This window comes from Pygocentrus nattereri, chromosome 4 (genome assembly GCF_015220715.1).
Source record: "Pygocentrus nattereri isolate fPygNat1 chromosome 4, fPygNat1.pri, whole genome shotgun sequence".
In the NCBI taxonomy this organism is placed as follows: Eukaryota; Metazoa; Chordata; class Actinopteri; order Characiformes; family Serrasalmidae; genus Pygocentrus; species Pygocentrus nattereri.
Window position 1 is genome coordinate 2,479,054 of NC_051214.1, and position 16,765 is coordinate 2,495,818.

A 16,765-nucleotide genomic window follows, 5' to 3' on the forward strand; every position below is an offset into this window, starting at 1 on the left:
TAATGAGAAACTGTAGAACGGACTCGGTTTATATCACAATACCTACATTTAGAGTCGGTTATTCATTCAGTCTAATGAGAAACTGTAGAACGGACTCGGTTTATATCACAATACCTACATTTAGAGTCGGTTATTCATTCAGTCTAATGAGAAACTGTAGAACGGACTCGGTTTATATCACAATACCTACATTTAGAGTCGGTTATTCATTCAGTCTAATGAGAAACTGTAGAATGGACTCGGGACACCTAACCCCCAACTGTTCCCTAGGCGCCTTGGATGGGGCTGCCCACCGATTCAAGCAAGTGTGGTGCTTCTCTGCATAGACGGGAGGTGAAACTAATCAGGGTCGCTTAATCTTAAACCCTAAAACCCAAACCGGACTGGAGCACAGACTGGAGCAGGGACTGGAGCACGGACTGGAGCAGGGACTGGAGCAGGAACTGGAGCACGGACTGGAGCAGGGACTGGAGCAGGGACTGGAGCACGGACTGGAGCAGGGACTGGAGCACGGACTGGAGCACGGACTGGAGCACAGACTGGAGCACGGACTGGAGCACAGACTGGAGCACGGACTGGAGCACAGACTGGAGCACGGACTGGAGCACGGACTGGAGCACAGACTGGAGCAGGGACTGGAGCAGGGACTGGAGCACGGACTGGAGCAGGGACTGGAGCAGGGACTGGAGCACGAACTGGAGCACAGACTGGAGCAGGGACTGGAGCAGGGACTGGAGCACGGACTGGAGCACAGACTGGAGCAGGGACTGGAGCAGGAACTGGAGCACGGACTGGAGCACGGACTGGAGCACGGACTGGAGCAGGGACTGGAGCACGGACTGGAGCAGGGACTGGAGCAGGAACTGAAGCACGGACTGGAGCATGGACTGGAGCACGGACTGGAGCAGGGACTGGAGCAGGAACTGAAGCACGGACTGGAGCACGGACTGGAGCACGGACTGGAGCAGGGACTGGAGCAGGGACTGGAGCACGGACTGGAGCACGGACTGGAGCACGGACTGGAGCAGGGACTGGAGCACGGACTGGAGCACGGACTGGAGCACAGACTGGAGCAGGGACTGGAGCAGGAACTGGAGCACGGACTGGAGCACGGACTGGAGCAGGGACTGGAGCAGGAACTGAAGCACGGACTGGAGCAGGGACTGGAGCACGGACTGGAGCACGGACTGGAGCAGGGACTGGAGCAGGGACTGGAGCACGGACTGGAGCACGGACTGGAGCACAGACTGGAGCACGGACTGGAGCAGGGACTGGAGCACGGACTGGAGCACGGACTGGAGCACAGACTGGAGCAGGGACTGGAGCAGGAACTGGAGCACGGACTGGAGCACGGACTGGAGCAGGGACTGGAGCAGGAACTGAAGCACGGACTGGAGCAGGGACTGGAGCATGGACTGGAGCACGGACTGGAGCAGGGACTGGAGCAGGGACTGGAGCACGGACTGGAGCACGGACTGGAGCACAGACTGGAGCAGGGACTGGAGCAGGAACTGGAGCAAGTGGTGATGACTCGAAAACAGAGCGTAAACAGAGTAAACAGAGTCAGTGGTCACCCAAATACGTCTGCGGGGGAGGTGGAGTTTTGGCACAGCATGGAAGGTTCAGCTACATAGCGTGGTGTTGATTTGCCTCAGAAGAACTGGATCAGGACATCCTGAAGACTTGATCTGAAGTCCTCACAAGTATACAAACGCAAACCTGTGTGTGTTGCACATACCTGCTTGATCAGTGGTAGCTTTCCACTGATCTAATATGGAAGTGATTAGTGACTCCGGCTCACCTTTAGCTGACCTCGCTGTGCAAGCCCGGTTTCCAAAAGCCCGATCAGGAGCTTCCTAAAGAGCGCCACCCTCAGGCCAACTGGCCCGTTTTGTCATGGAAATGTATGGAGATCAGGTTTCAGTGGTGCAGCATTGCAGCAATGGTTTCTGAAAGCCCTTTAAAAGCATTTTAAAAGCCTTTGATTCCTGCTTGTACCATAAACTCATAACTTATCAGCTGACACTGAGTTAGCCACGCTTTGTAGGGCAGGAGAGGAATGCGAGAGCCATTAGGGAAACCATGCAGGCTTATAGCGCCTAAATCTTTTCCTTGCCTTTTCAAAATCTATTTATTTGTGTAGTTTGTGTTTCTGGATGTTGGTGTGTGTGTTTACCCATCTCCAAGCCTCTCCTCCTCGAGGAAGCCCAGTATTATATGTAGTTAAAAAGCAGCTCCTGGTTTGACCAATCAGTGCTCAGTAAATTGAGCTCATGATGTCATTGATGATATTAACGAGTCTCTGTGGCGGCTGTGAAGGAGTCCAGGAAAAATATGGACCCGAGAAATTCTTGTTACTGTTTATTGTTTTTCTGTTTATCTGAATTATGAATACGACTTTATTCTAAGGTATATGGTGATGAACTCACTGCTGAGGTCAACTGGTTAAAACTTTGCTTAGATGCCCTAAAACTCTCTCACAGTGCTGCATATGAAATATAACCACTGAGGTGGCAGCGCTCGGTCTTATCTTTAAACTCTTTATTGTTGCCATTGAACATCTTATTAGTCTCACTTGGTTCATTCAGCAAATTTCCTCACTGTAAAGTTGTAAACAAACAAGTCGAGTCAAGTCAGCTTTATTGTCAATACTACAATATGTGCAGGACATACAGTGAACTGAAACTGCGTTACTCTCAGACTCTCCAGGTGTAACTATAACGTTGAGTATTGTTACAATGTAATTAATAACATTAATAACGTTAATGACATTAAGATACACTGTCCTTAACATTGCCCTGTGATGGACTGGCAACCTGTCCAGGGTGTATCCTGCCTCTCGCCCAATGTCAGCTGGGATAGGCACCAGCTCCCCCCATGACCCAGAAGGAGAAGCGGCTTAGAAGGTGTGTGTGTGTGTGTGTGTGTGTGTGTGTGTGTGTGTGTCAGTAACATTAGCTCAGTGGCTAACAGCAAGTAGCCAGGCTTGCACTGCAGAAAATAACGTCTTGTCACGTGACATGATCTTAAATCCAGTCAATATACCCAATATTTCCCATTTTGAGATGGCTAGATATGTTGAGATGTTGTTATAAGATTATCTACCTCATTTCTAGACGTTATTCACTCGTTTTTGGTCATTTTACTGAGTAAAATGATCTCACTGTACTGGCAGATCATCTTAAGCTCATTTCTTAAAACAGGTCAAAGTATCTGCCAGTATAGTGAGATCATTTTACTTAATCAAATTGCTTAAAACAAGGAAAAATGTCTAGAAATAAGGTAAATAATCTTCAATTATACTTATAACAATCTCCACAGGAAATATATTTATTATTATTATTTATATTTAAGATCATTTTACTTGACAAATAGTATTTTTTTTGCAGAGAGCTTAGAATAGAACACGTATCGCCTCGTATCTCCAAAATGGTCACTTTTCAGGAGAAGGGGAAAACACTCTTTACTTTTAATGGAAGTCAATGGAACCAGACGTCTTTCCAAGTCATTTTGGGCTGTTTCTTTTGGTCCATTCATTATGAAATTCATGCACAATGTAAAGAACAACAGGCACAAAAATGAGAAAAATGGAGATTTGAGGTTTTCTGCCGACAGCAGCGATATGTGTTTCCTTTTGGACCACTTTATCGTTATTTCAGACGACGGCTGCCTGCAAACGTCCACAAAATGTAAACTTGAGCTTAACGCCACTGTAAAATAAGGTCACCCCAAAACCTCACAACGTTTCGTTTGACACGATTCAACTGGCCTCTAAAGTGCCCAGTGGGCGCATTTACTACCTCCCCATTCTGCATATGGACTGGGTACATTTCGCTTTGCCGCACCTTTGCATTGTTCTAAAAATGCAAAGAACCAAGTTTCCCGATGTTGTGGGCTCTTTAAACGAGGCCTCCAGCTGTGAGCTTCTCATCCGAAACTCTCCACAGTCCCGTCTTCCACCTCGCTCCCCAGCGCTTTCTGGAATGCCATGCTTTTTTCATGTAGAGGCCTGGTTTCCTGAGACAGAACTAAGAGAGGGCTCTTCTTTCCTCTCTTTTTTGCCGTTCCGCCCACTCTCCTTGGCGTGAGAGCTCCAGAGGAAGCAGACGGGGCAGGCCAGTCAGTGTAAACATATTTGCTTATGGTCTTGTCCTGTGTGGTCTGCCGGAGTCAGGACAGTGGGTTTATTTGATGGACCAGATGTGAACGTGTCTGTTTATCCAGGGTCGTTTTTCCGTGAGTGACGATAAGTGTTGGGGTATTTACTCCAAACGGTGATCCATTATTGTCTAATTAGGACTCTCAAGCTGTACTGGGACTCCTTCACTCACGACGGCCTGGAAGAAGTAACATCACTACTCGTTACTTTACTTCCGAGCTTCCCTCTAAAAGCCAAACACATGTGAAACGCTACACCAGCTGGACGCCCAGCGGTCCGAGTGTTTATTGAGATACAGGTAGCCAATTAGTAAACAGTAGACAGTCAACATCTTTCAAAAGGTCTGTCAGTTTCCTGAATTTGAACAACACAGCTAGTTGTGCTGGTTTGAACAGCTGAAGCTTTCAAAAACCTTTAAAAAACTGAGGAACTAGCCTCTAGGAAGAGTTCCCAACCGCCTGGACACAAAATCTTATTATTGTCCCAAGAAAGACGGAGTGAAATATTAAAGCTGTTCGTATGGGGGCAGTCGTGGGCTGGAGGTTAGGGAAGCAGCCTTGTGATCGGAAGGTCGCCGGATCGAGCTGGCAGTACGTGTATGAGGTGTCCTTAAGCAAGACACCTAACCCCCAACTGCTCTGGATAGGGCTGCCCACTCCTGCAGGCAGATGTGCTTACTGCCCCCTAGTGTGTTTGTGGAGAAATTTCCCTATTGTGGGTGGTTGGTTAGTGTAGTGGGTCACACCTCTGCCTTCTACCCTGGAGAGTGGGGTTCAATCCCCCCCTGGGTAAGCCCCCTACACTGTACCAATAACAGTTCTTGGGCAAGACTCCTAACACCACCTTCACTTACCTGTGTAAAATCATCGTTTTAAGTCGCTCTGGATAAGAAATGTAAATGAAATGTAAATGAAATGTAAATGACTCACTTAATCTTAAAAACTGGACTGTTATATTTAACACCCAGCAAAGCTTGAATGAAAAATGTAAGACATAAATATCATAAAACATGGCTTAAAAACTGCTGATCAGACCCATCTGACGTGGGTGGGCGTGGCTAATGAGCAGCTTGATCGACAGCTCTGTGTCTCTCAGAGAGAGAAAGGCAGAGAGAGACAGAGAGGGAGAGGGAGAGAGAGAGAGAGAAAGGCAGAGAGAGAGAGAGAGAGAGAGGGAGAGGGAGAGAGAGAGACAGAGAGTGAAAGAGAGAGAGAGAGAGAGAGAAAGAGAGGGAGAGAGAGAGACAGAGAGTGAAAGAGAGAGAGAGAGAGAGAGAAAGAGAGGGAGAGAGAGAGAGAGAGTGAAAGAGAGAGAGAGAGAGAGAGAGAGAGAAAGGAAGAGAGAGAGAGGGAGAGAGAGAGAGAGAGAGAAAGGCAGAGAGAGAGAGGGAGAGAGAGAGAGAGAGAAAGGCAGAGAGAGAGAGGGAGAGAGAAAGAGAGAGAAAGGCAGAGAGAGAGAGGGAGAGAGAAAGAGTGAAAGAGATACAGAGAGAGAGAGAGTGAGAGAGAGAGTGTGTGTGTAAGAGAAAGAGAGAGAGTTCTTCTGTCTTTTGTTCCTTCCCTGAAAGATGCTCTGTCCCTGTAGAAATCAGTGACCCCAGCTGACCTTCTTAACTCAGTCATTAAGTGGCAAATTGAAGGCTGATCTCAGGTCAGTATCCAGGGTTAAATATCACTTTATCACGCTGTGACAGTCTAATCCCGAGCTGGGCAGGGGTTACACTGGACTGGACCCAATCAGAACAGCGTTCCAGCGCCTGCTAGGAAACCTCTCCAGAGTGACTGGACTGAGGTCCCGAGACCGCTTGGCTGGCGCTGTTCCAGTATCTGCAGTATTCCGTTTAAAACGTCCTCCTGTCTGTTTTATTCAGGGCTGCTGGTTCCGGTTCCAGCTGACGATTTACAGAATAAATGCACAAAATAATGAAACAGAATAATGACTTTGATATTCAGGCCCTGCGACCTGTGCCTCATACTACCCACGACAGAAATGGCGCCCCCTAGATGCACATTTACAGATTAGTGGTTTACTTAAGAATCTCAATCATTATCATACACTTTAAAAAATGATGGTTCTTCAAAGTTTCTTCAGTAAATACAATGGTTCCGTATGGAGCCATGAACACTCAAACAACCCTTTGCATGATCAAAGGGGTCTGTGCATCATAAAGGGTTCTTCAGAGTGACGAATGTGCTGTAGTTCTATGTAGAACCTTTTTGAAAATAGTTCTATATAGCACCCAGACGTATATAAATCATTTCTTTACGGTGATAAAATTTAATTTAGGTAAAATCACTCTAGCTCCAAAAAGGGTTCTTCTATTGGTTCTACTGGCACAAGCTTGACACTGGAACAATAGAGAGAATTGATCATCTAAGTGTTAATAAATCACTCAACCCATCACTCAGACCATGATAGCTACTTCCCCCGAATTTGCACAACTGTAGAGCGCGTGTTTTGTGGGCCAGCTGGATTACAGCAATCGTTCAAAGTTCATTTTTTCACCTGGGATAGCATAGCAACAGCATAGCAACGCCTTAGCAGCCACCTGGAATAGCATAGCAACACCTTAGCAACCACCAGGGATATCACAATAATGGCCAAGCAGCACCTTAGCAACCACCTGGGATTCCAGTAATACAGCATGGATTATTAAATACAGGTGTAGGTACATATGGGAAATAATGTTATTATATGCAAGTATGTGTGTATTTATATATAGCTGTTGTTGGATCAAAGCCTCAGCTCTCCAAAATGTTAACTTTACAGTAGAGGGAAAAAACATTCTTTACTTTTAATGGAAGTCAATGGAACCAGAATTTTTTCCAAGTCATTTTGGGCCGTTTCTTTTAGTCCATTCACCATGAAATTTACACACAATGTAAAGAACAAGAGGCGTTTTCAAATGATGTCGAAAACTGAAAAACGACAAAAATTGAGATACGAGGTTTTGTTGTGACATATATATATGTGTGTGTGTGTGTGTGTGTGTGTGTGTGTGTGTGTGTGTGTGCACTCAATGTAAAAGCAATGTTGCGTTATGCTCAGTGACATCAGCTCCCCTCGTTATCCTCAGCCTGACACTTGGGTGGAAATTTGAATAAATACACACACACACACACACACACACACACACACACACACACACACACACACAGAGACTCATTAAACGTGCGTGTGCCGTTGCTGTTGTGCGTGTGGTGGGCAGCAGTGCGGGGTCATTAGCCCTGACAGACCCCTGCCCTGAATATAAATCATTACCGCGGGGCTCAGACTTCACTGGGCTCTGTGGAGCCTATCTGGCAGCAGTGTGAGGACCACAGTGTGGCCACGGCGCCACAGGCCTCATTTAGCTTAACCATCAGACTCACACATTTCTGTAAAGGACAGAGGAACATTACCGTGATAGTTCCTCAGACTAACCCACACGTGCATCATTCACCCACTGCACCAGAAGACCGGGCAGAACTGTATCGGAACCAGAGGTGACAGTACAGAACGAGCACCGGAGGTACCGGTGTGTTAGTGCGTGTTTATAGACAACAGTATGTCATATAGTGTCATAAGGCCAATTAGAGATGACTGTAACACTTTATAGTGCAGAGTTCATAAGGCTACATGACACCTGACATAACCCTACATAATTGGTTATAAATGCATTATAAATCATTGTAATAGGTGTCATTCACTATAAAGGCTACTTTAGCTGACTTTGATCAAAATTGGCAATCGTAGCCTTCATAGCGAATGGAATAAGCGTTTATAAACACTTACGCAGGTCTTTGTCAGGTGTCATGACAAGCTTATGTAGGCGTCATGCAGCCTTATGAACTGTGATCCAGCTGGTTCTTTGTAATTGTTTGATGATTTATGATTCATTTCCCCCCCATTTTCTCCAACTGTGCTTAAATGGTTCTTTGCATTGTGAAATGGTTCTCCAGGTTGATGGAGAACATGTTCTATGGTTCTATATACTGTCACAAGTTTGTCATCACAACAACAGAAGAACCCTTTTTAGTTCTATACGGAACCATTCTCCATTAATCTGTAGAACCACTTCACCATGCAATAAATGTAAGCACTTTCAGAACCATGGGTTCTATATAGAAACATTTGGTTCCTGGCAAGGAGAAACTGTTCAATAGATCAGATAACCAGAAAGGGTCTGTTATCGTTACAAGCTTGACATCAGAACAATGACAGAACCAGTTTTGGTGCTAGATAGAACCCATTCTCCGTCAATCGGAAAGGGTTCTCTGAGTGCTCATGGTTTTAGAAAGGTTCTTCTATTGTCACAAACTTGACCTCAAAACAAAAGCAGAACCCATTTTGGTGCTAAACAGAGCCACACAACGCATTCTCCAACAGTCTGAAGAACCATCTCACCATGAAACGAACTGTTTAAGCATCTCTTGACAGTAGGTGGTTCTTCAAGGGTTCTTTAGTAAATAAAATGGTTCTATATAGATCCATGAACACTCAAAGGACCCTTTGCATGATTAAAGAGTTCTTTGCATTGCGAAAGGGTCCTTCCGATTGATGGAGAATGTGCTCTATATAGAACCTTTTCGAGAGCAGCACCTAAAAAGGTATTGTTAAAAGCCAGTGAACCCTTTCTGCTTCGGCGGTTCTAGTACAGTGTTGTCATCGCTGCTGATATATTTTTGGTCGTATTTAATAGAAGCTGCTAAGAAGCTGCAGAGAAAGGCAGAAATGACAGGTCAGGTAGAAACCAGCCGCTAATTCCTGCGATTTTAATTAGAACCGAATTCTCACCAAAAAAAACTCTTATTCCCCTTATTTTTCTTTTTTTCTCCACGGTTCCAGGCTGGTTCCATGGCGAGGTCATGGAGTGAGTCATTCATAAAGACCTCAAATTGTGAACAATAATCTCCGCTGATGTGATTTTAAATGAAACTAAAATATAATGAGAGAAGTTTCAGAGCTCTAGACGTTTTCCAGCACCAGAACCAACCTGAGCCGAGAGTTCACGATGAAACAATCACCACTAGAACATTTACAATGAAACCAAACTTCATTTGGTCATTTGGTGCCCTGCATGGAGATTGGTGGAGAAAGTGTGGTACGTGGTTCTAGATAGCGCCAAAACGGGTTCTGTTACTGTTACAAGCTTGACATCCCAACAATAACACATCCTGTTTTGGTGCTAAATAGAACCATGCGACACATTCTCCATCAATCTAAAGAACCATCTCACCATGCAAAGAACCATTTGAGCATGCAAAGGGTTCTCGGAGTGTTCATGGCTCTGCATAGGTCCATCATCTTTACACTCTTGCTTTTAAAATGGTTCTTTAAGGGTTCTTTAGTAAAGAAAATGGTTCTAAATAGACCCATGGACACTCAAGGAACCCTTTGGCTGATTAAAGGGTTCTTTGCGTCATGAATGGTTCTTCAGGTTGATGGAGAATGTGTTGTATGTGGTTCTAAGTAGCACCACAAGGGTTCTGTTACTGTTACAAGCTTGACATCTCAACAATAACAGACCCTGTTTTGGTGCTAAATAGAACCATGTGACACATTCTCCATCAATCTAAAGAACCATCTCACCATGCATAGAACCATTCGAGCATGCAGAGTGTTCTTTGAGTGTTTATGGCTCTGCATAGATCCATCATCTTTACACTCTTGCTCTTAAAGATGGTTCTTTAAGGGTTCTTCAGTAAAGAAAATGGTTCTATATAGACCCATGAACACTCGAGGAACAAGTTGGATGATTAAAGGGTTCTTTGCGTCATGAATGGTTCTTTAGATTTTCCTTTATGTTTTTCTCCACTGTCACAAGCTGGTTTCATGATGATGTCATCGAGCGAGTCACAAGGCATTCATAAAGAGCCGGAAGTGTGAACGACGTTCCTCCCTGATGAGATTCCAAATGAAGCCAAAGCATAATGAGAGACGGTTCAGAGCTCTAGACGTTTTCCGGCGCAGACCTGAGTGGAACGTTTAAGGTGAAGCAGTCAGGGGTAGAACATTTACAGTGAAATCAACCTTTTTTTCTCAGGCTTTCAAGATCCTCAAGCTCATTTTTCTGACACGTCTTTGTTTAGAAAAAAAAACCAAAACAACAACAACAAAAAAAAAAACATCTGCTGAGCAGTTCGTGTGACGATAAGCGCCGATACCGGCGAGGTTTCGCAGTCGCCCCTGCAAAAATGAGACGCATTGGAACCAGTTTTGGGGAGGCGGTTCTGAAAAGTGGAGAGAGGCTGTGATCAACACATCTGGTGAGCTGTCACTGGGTGTAACTGTCCAATTAAAAAGGCGTTCAGGTGGTTTTATCAGCTGTTCCTGTAGCAGCAGAACAGAAAATGCACAGTATCTCACTTCTGTTACTGCACACGGAGCATCTGCTGTGACTAATGCTAGCACATACACACCTGAGGAGCCAGAGAGAGGAACAATCCGATCGAACTCATTCCGATTACGGATTCAGACTGGGGTGTTTATTCTCACTCTACTCAACGATCTGACGAAGATCTCCGTTTACACCCTCACTACAAGAAATCAGATCCAAAATGATGCGCATGCAAAGAGAACCGCTTAGTGTAGACGTGACCATGACAACGAGCATCACGTGAGTCCAGTCAGAGTGAGATGAGCAGCAGTGAGCAGTGATTGTGTTTTTAACTGCTTTAAAATGACGTCAGACTCAGGAAAACGTCCTTCACACATCCTTATTAAAGAAGGCCGAGAGGAAGACGTCGTGCTCTGAGACGCATAAGCTGGACGTCCGTCTCGCCGCCGTCTTTTAAAGATCAGAGCATGAACTTCGTCTCCTCTGCAGACCAGTTTCTGCTCCGCCGTGTTGAACGGGATAAACTCTCACTGTGACGCGACGCTCATGCAGAACGGACTGAAACTTTCCGATAGGGAACGTAATCGGATACAGACGTTTACACGGATATTATTCTCCTATTTAATGGATTATTTACAGGATTACCCACCTCATTCAATCTGATAGTAAATGTATTCCGAATGCTCTTAATTGGACTAGGCTATTCCGATTGAGCTGTTAGTCGGATTATTAACGGATTATTAGGCTGCATGTAAACGTGGCTGGAGAGCATGAGGAAAACAAGAAAAAAGACTAGAGATGATGAAGGAGAAGCAGATGAAGAAATTGAGAGACACGGACAAAGAGAGAGCAAGAGAGGTGAAAAGAAAAATGAGACAGGGAGAAAGAAAGAGAAAAAGAAAGAGTAAGAAAAAGGGAGGGAGAGAGAGAGACAGAGGGAGAGAGAGAGAGAGAGGTGGGTGATGTCATACTCGTGGCTGTTATCTCTGCTCTGAAGTCGGTGGCTGTTTTGTGTTCGGCTTTTCTTTCCACTCCGGAGCGCCACTGTGGCCCTCGGCAGCCTGTGGGCTAAGGTATACCTGTCAGTGACCCCCCACCCCCACCCCCACCCCTCCACACCCACCCTCTGGTACGCTGGTTGTAACTCCATCACCTCTGAGTCTGCCGAGGGACCCTGAGGTGCTCCTGCACTGAATAGAGAGAGAGAAAGGGAGGACCATGGGAAAACTTTCTCTTTTCTCCTTTTACTTCCCTTCGTTTTTTTTCTCTCTCTTTTATGTGCATGCCCTTCTCCCTACCTGATCCCCTCTCTTCTTTTCTTCTCCTCCTCCTCGGTGAAAAGCCAGGCTCTCCTCGCTCTCTGCCCCGTAGCTACGGCACGCTAAAAACACTGACCCGAATAAATTCAAGCAAAACTCAACTCAAAGTTACAGTCTTGGGTTTTTTTTTTGGACCGAAATAAAAATCTCTGGATATTTCCAGACGCACAAAATAGCTCCGCTGCTTTGAACGAAGCAATGCTAAGCAAAATAAACAGGCTAGATGAACAAAAGCAACATTTTACATCAACTCAGACCTTCAAAAACACATCAAATCAACTTCTGCCAGCAGCAAACCGTGACTTTCAGTTCAAGGCCTTTAGTTTGAGCCATAAATGTCAACATTCAATCACAGAACAGGGTTCTGGGTGCTGTGTGGGTACACAACAATATGAGCACATCAATTATATACACGGGTGGACGAAGTACACAAATCATGGACCCCCAAGGTAAAATATTCCTCCAGTAAAAGTAGATGCTCCTCCCTTTAGACCTCCACTTGAGTAAAAGTACTAAAGTATTTCCCTTCAAATGTACTTAAGTATAAAGTAAAAGTACTAAAAGAGGAATTCTGGCTCTGATGTCCTGTTATCATTTTTATAACCAGACTGGCTTCATGAACTCATTTCAGGTGAAAGTCCTCCAGCGTCTCTCTTGGTAAACCAGTCTTTTAATAGAACGTCATTAATTAGTGACGCTGACGTCTATTAAAATGATCAGAAGCACAAAACACTGAAGGTAAACAGTTTCCATCAGGGAGAACCGAGTGGCTCTGAAATCACTTTTTACACACAAGCAAAGTTTCAGTTTCAGATTTATTTACAACTTAGTTCCAAGTTTAAGTTGAATAAAAACTGGCTTTAAACTCAGGATCACAGATGAGCTCCTTTACTATGTTGATCTGTAGGCGTCTGTTCATAAACATAAACCAGCCCAAACTCATTTACTATAAAATGAAATGGTGTTTGTAGAAATTCAGAAAAAAGCCGCGTCAGTCTCGACTGCATATGTGGACATATTTCTATATTGAGCTCTATTTACACAAAGTTAGGTTAGTTCATCATTTATGTTGAACAGACTCTCCCAAAGTTTTACGCTGCTGCGCTGACGTTGAACCGCGTGCTGCACTGGGTCGGTATGACCAACAGGTCAAAACCAGCTCTAAACAAAGTGACCGCTGGGCCCTGATTGGTGCTCTGGCTTTGCGCTTCTTTCGTTTTGACATGTTACGTTTTTATATATCATGCAAAGGGTTCTTTGAGTGTTCATAGCTCTATATAGAGCCATTTCTTTACCAAAGAACCTTTGAAGAACCAGCTTTTTAAGAATGCAGTGTTGTTGTTTTAGCTTTTCTCTTGTGAACTGCACCCATAACGTCCTGCCAGCCAATTAAATTCCCACCATGCTATCATGCAGGACATGGCACAGCTGGGATTTGAACCCTATTGCAGCTGTAGGCCCAAGCATTTCAAAGTAAGAAGACTGATCTATGATCAGGTTTCATCAGCTCATGTAACTACATTCAGTAGTTTGGTCAATATAGGCTAACGGTTCTAAGTAGAACCATGAACACTCAAAGAATCATTTGCATGACTAAGTGGTTCTTTGCATGGTGAAATGCTTCTTTAGACTGATAATTTGTTGTAATATGGTTCCATGTTCAGCGCCAAAAAGGCTTCTACTATTACAGGCCTGACACCATAACAATAGCAGAACCCATTTTGGTATCTAGTACCTGTTTCAAAAAGGTTCTATAGAGATCCATACACAACACATCCTTCATCAATCTGAAGAACCGTTTCACCATGCAACAAACCGTTCAATCATGCAAATGGTTCTTTGAGTGTGCATGGTTGATTATAGGACCACTGTCTTTACTACAGAACCCTTAGAGAACCATCTTTTTTAAGAGTGTAGCTGTCTGCATAGAAGCCAAGGGAGATGATGTTTGTCCTCTAGCCATTGGCCGAGGATCAGGGCCAGTTTTGCTGCCTTCACCAGCCAGTTGGAGATCATTCTTGCTGTCGAGGCGTTACAGAAAATGACTCAACTGGCAGATGAAGTTCCAATCACAGCTTTACACTGTCAGAGTGTCTTCACACTTCAGCCACTGCTTAACTATTACATTACAGCCAGCAGGTGCTGTGAAAACACGGACTTTCTGCTGTGAAACCGCTTTGGATGCCCCTGAGCTCATCTTCTGAATGTTCGTCCAAGCTGAATCTCTTTGTTCTTCCACAAACGCCAACATTGCAAAGTTGGCATTTCAGAAAGATCATAGAACTTCAAATGTTCAAGTTTGAATGACAGAGAACATTCTAGACACTAAAATTGGTAGGTGGTTTTACTCAGTTCAGATAAAGCCAAGTGAACTCTACTGAATAGTTAAGAACGTTCTAGACACTAAAATTGGTAGGTGGTTTTACTCAGTTCAGACGAAGCCAAGTGAACTCTACTGAATAGTTAAGAACGTTCTAGACACTAAAATTGGTAGGTAGTTTTACTAAGTTCAGATAAAGCCAAGTGAACTCTACTGAATAGTTAAGAACAAAAAGCCAAAAACAGAAGAAATATATAGGGGGTCCAAGAGATCGTCCTTAGACCAGTGCACAGGTGCGACTCACCAACCCAGTGTTTGGAGAGAAAGAGCCATCCATTCTTAGGCAAATGAAGGCGAAAACTCCTAATGCTCAACGTGGTATTATTGAAAACCATTTCGATTAAAACAGCCAATCAACTTGTAGGTAAGGATGTAAAAAATCCCCTTTTACCCTGTTCTTCAGTGGTCAGGACTGTAGTGACACTGACACTGTGTCCACTCACTGTCCACTCTATTAGACACTCCTACCTTGTCGGTTCACCTTGCAGCTCATCTGCTGCTGCACAGTTTGTGTTGGTCATCCTCTAGTCCTTCATCAGTGGTCACAGGACGCTGCCCACAGGACACTGTTGTGTCTGGATGTTTCTGGTTCTCAGTCCAGCAGCGACACTGAGGTGTTTAAAAACTCCAGCAGCACTGCTGTGTCTGATCCACTTAGACCAGCACAACACACACTAACACACCACCACCTCGTCAGTGTTACCGCGGTGCTGAGAATGACCCACCACCCCAATAGTACCTGTTCTGTGAGGGTCCATGGGGGTCCTGACCACTGAAGAACAGGGTAACAGAGTATCAGAGAAACAGATGGACTACAGTCTGTAACTGTAGAACTACAGAGTGCAGCTATACAGTAAGTGGACTATATGTGCTATATAGGAGACTATATATTCTATATATGTCCAATATTTACAAAGATTCCACAGACATGTTTTTAAATGCTAATATGGCTTCCAGTTTAGGTTTCATAGGTCATTCAGAGAGAGGTCTTGTGTGACTGAAAACAGCCAAAGGACATTGTGAAGATGATTGTGCAGACCCTCCTATAAGGACAAACACAGACACAATTAAAACATCCGTAATGTATATGTGTATAGAGACAGTCTGTCTTGGCTGATTCATTATGTCTGGAATACCTGCTCATTCCAGGTCTTGATGTTGGTTGAGCCAGCGTTGATTTGGTTCTAAGCTCATTTTTATGTCATCTTCTGTTCTGGTCTACAGGTGTTCCAGATAGCGTATGTCATTTTGAAAGCTGCTAACTCCCCACGGCCAGGGAACTGGGTTCTGGAGCGCTCTCTGGATGGCGAGAACTTCATGCCGTGGCAGTATTACGCCATCACTGACACTGAGTGCATCACTCGCTTCAACCTCGTCCCCAGAACCGGCACCCCAGCATACATACGTGACGATGAGGTCATCTGCACCTCCTTCTACTCAAGGATCCACCCACTGGAGAACGGAGAGGTGAGGGACGGACAGACGTTTTGATTCCAGAAGCTTCAGTGTCTGGCCACTTTATTAGAAACACCCACCTTGTGCTTCCACTCACTGGCCACTTTATTAGAAACACCTACCTTGTGCTTCCACTCACTGGCCACTTTATTAGAAACACCCACCTTGTACTTCCACTCACTGTCCACTTTATTAGAAACACCCACCTTGTACTTCCACTAACTGGCCACTTTATTAGAAACACCCACCTTGTGCTTCCACTCACTGTCCACTTTATTAGAAACACCCACCTTGTACTTCCACTAACTGGCCACTTTATTAGAAACACCCACCTTGTACTTCCACTAACTGGCCACTTTATTAGAAACACCCACCTTGTGCTTCCGCTCGCTGGCCACTTTATTAGAAACACCCACCTTGTGCTTCCGCTCGCTGGCCACTTTATTAGAAACACCCACCTTGTACTTCCACTAACTGGCCACTTTATTAGAAACACCCACCTTGTGCTTCCACTAACTGGCCACTTTATTAGAAACACCCACCTTGTACTTCCACTAACTGGCCACTTTATTAGAAACACCCACCTTGTGCTTCCACTCACTGGCCACTTTATTAGAAACACCCACCTTGTACTTCCACTAACTGGCCACTTTATTAGAAACACCCACCTTGTACTTCCACTAACTGGCCACTTTATTAGAAACACCCACCTTGTGCTTCCACTCACTGGCCACTTTATTAGAAACACCCACCTTGTACTTCCACTAACTGGCCACTTTATTAGAAACACCCACCTTGTGCTTCCACTAACTGGCCACTTTATTAGAAACACCCACCTTGTGCTTCCACTAACTGGCCACTTTATTAGAAACACCCACCTTGTGCTTCCACTAACTGGCCACTTTATTAGAAACACCCACCTTGTGCTTCCACTCACTGGCCACTTTATTAGAAACACCTACCTTGTGCTTCCAATAACTGGCCACTTTATTAGAAACACCCACCTTGTGCTTCCACTAACTGGCCACTTTATTAGAAACACCCACCTTGTGCTTCCGCTCGCTGGCCACTTTATTAGAAACACCCACCTTGTGCTTCCGCTCGCTGGCCACTTTATTAGAAACACCCACCTT

The 16,765-nt window shown here is 44.8% G+C and overlaps 1 protein-coding gene across 1 annotated transcript in view; it reads left to right on the forward strand.

Moving 5' to 3' along the window:
* Window positions 1–16,765, forward strand: part of lama2 (laminin, alpha 2) — a 268,929-nt gene that overhangs the window by 61,513 nt on the left and 190,651 nt on the right. The window contains exon 4 of the mRNA XM_037537821.1: window positions 15,402–15,644. Within this exon, the coding sequence (XP_037393718.1) occupies window positions 15,402–15,644 (243 nt within the window). The remainder of the gene's footprint in view (window positions 1–15,401; window positions 15,645–16,765) is intronic.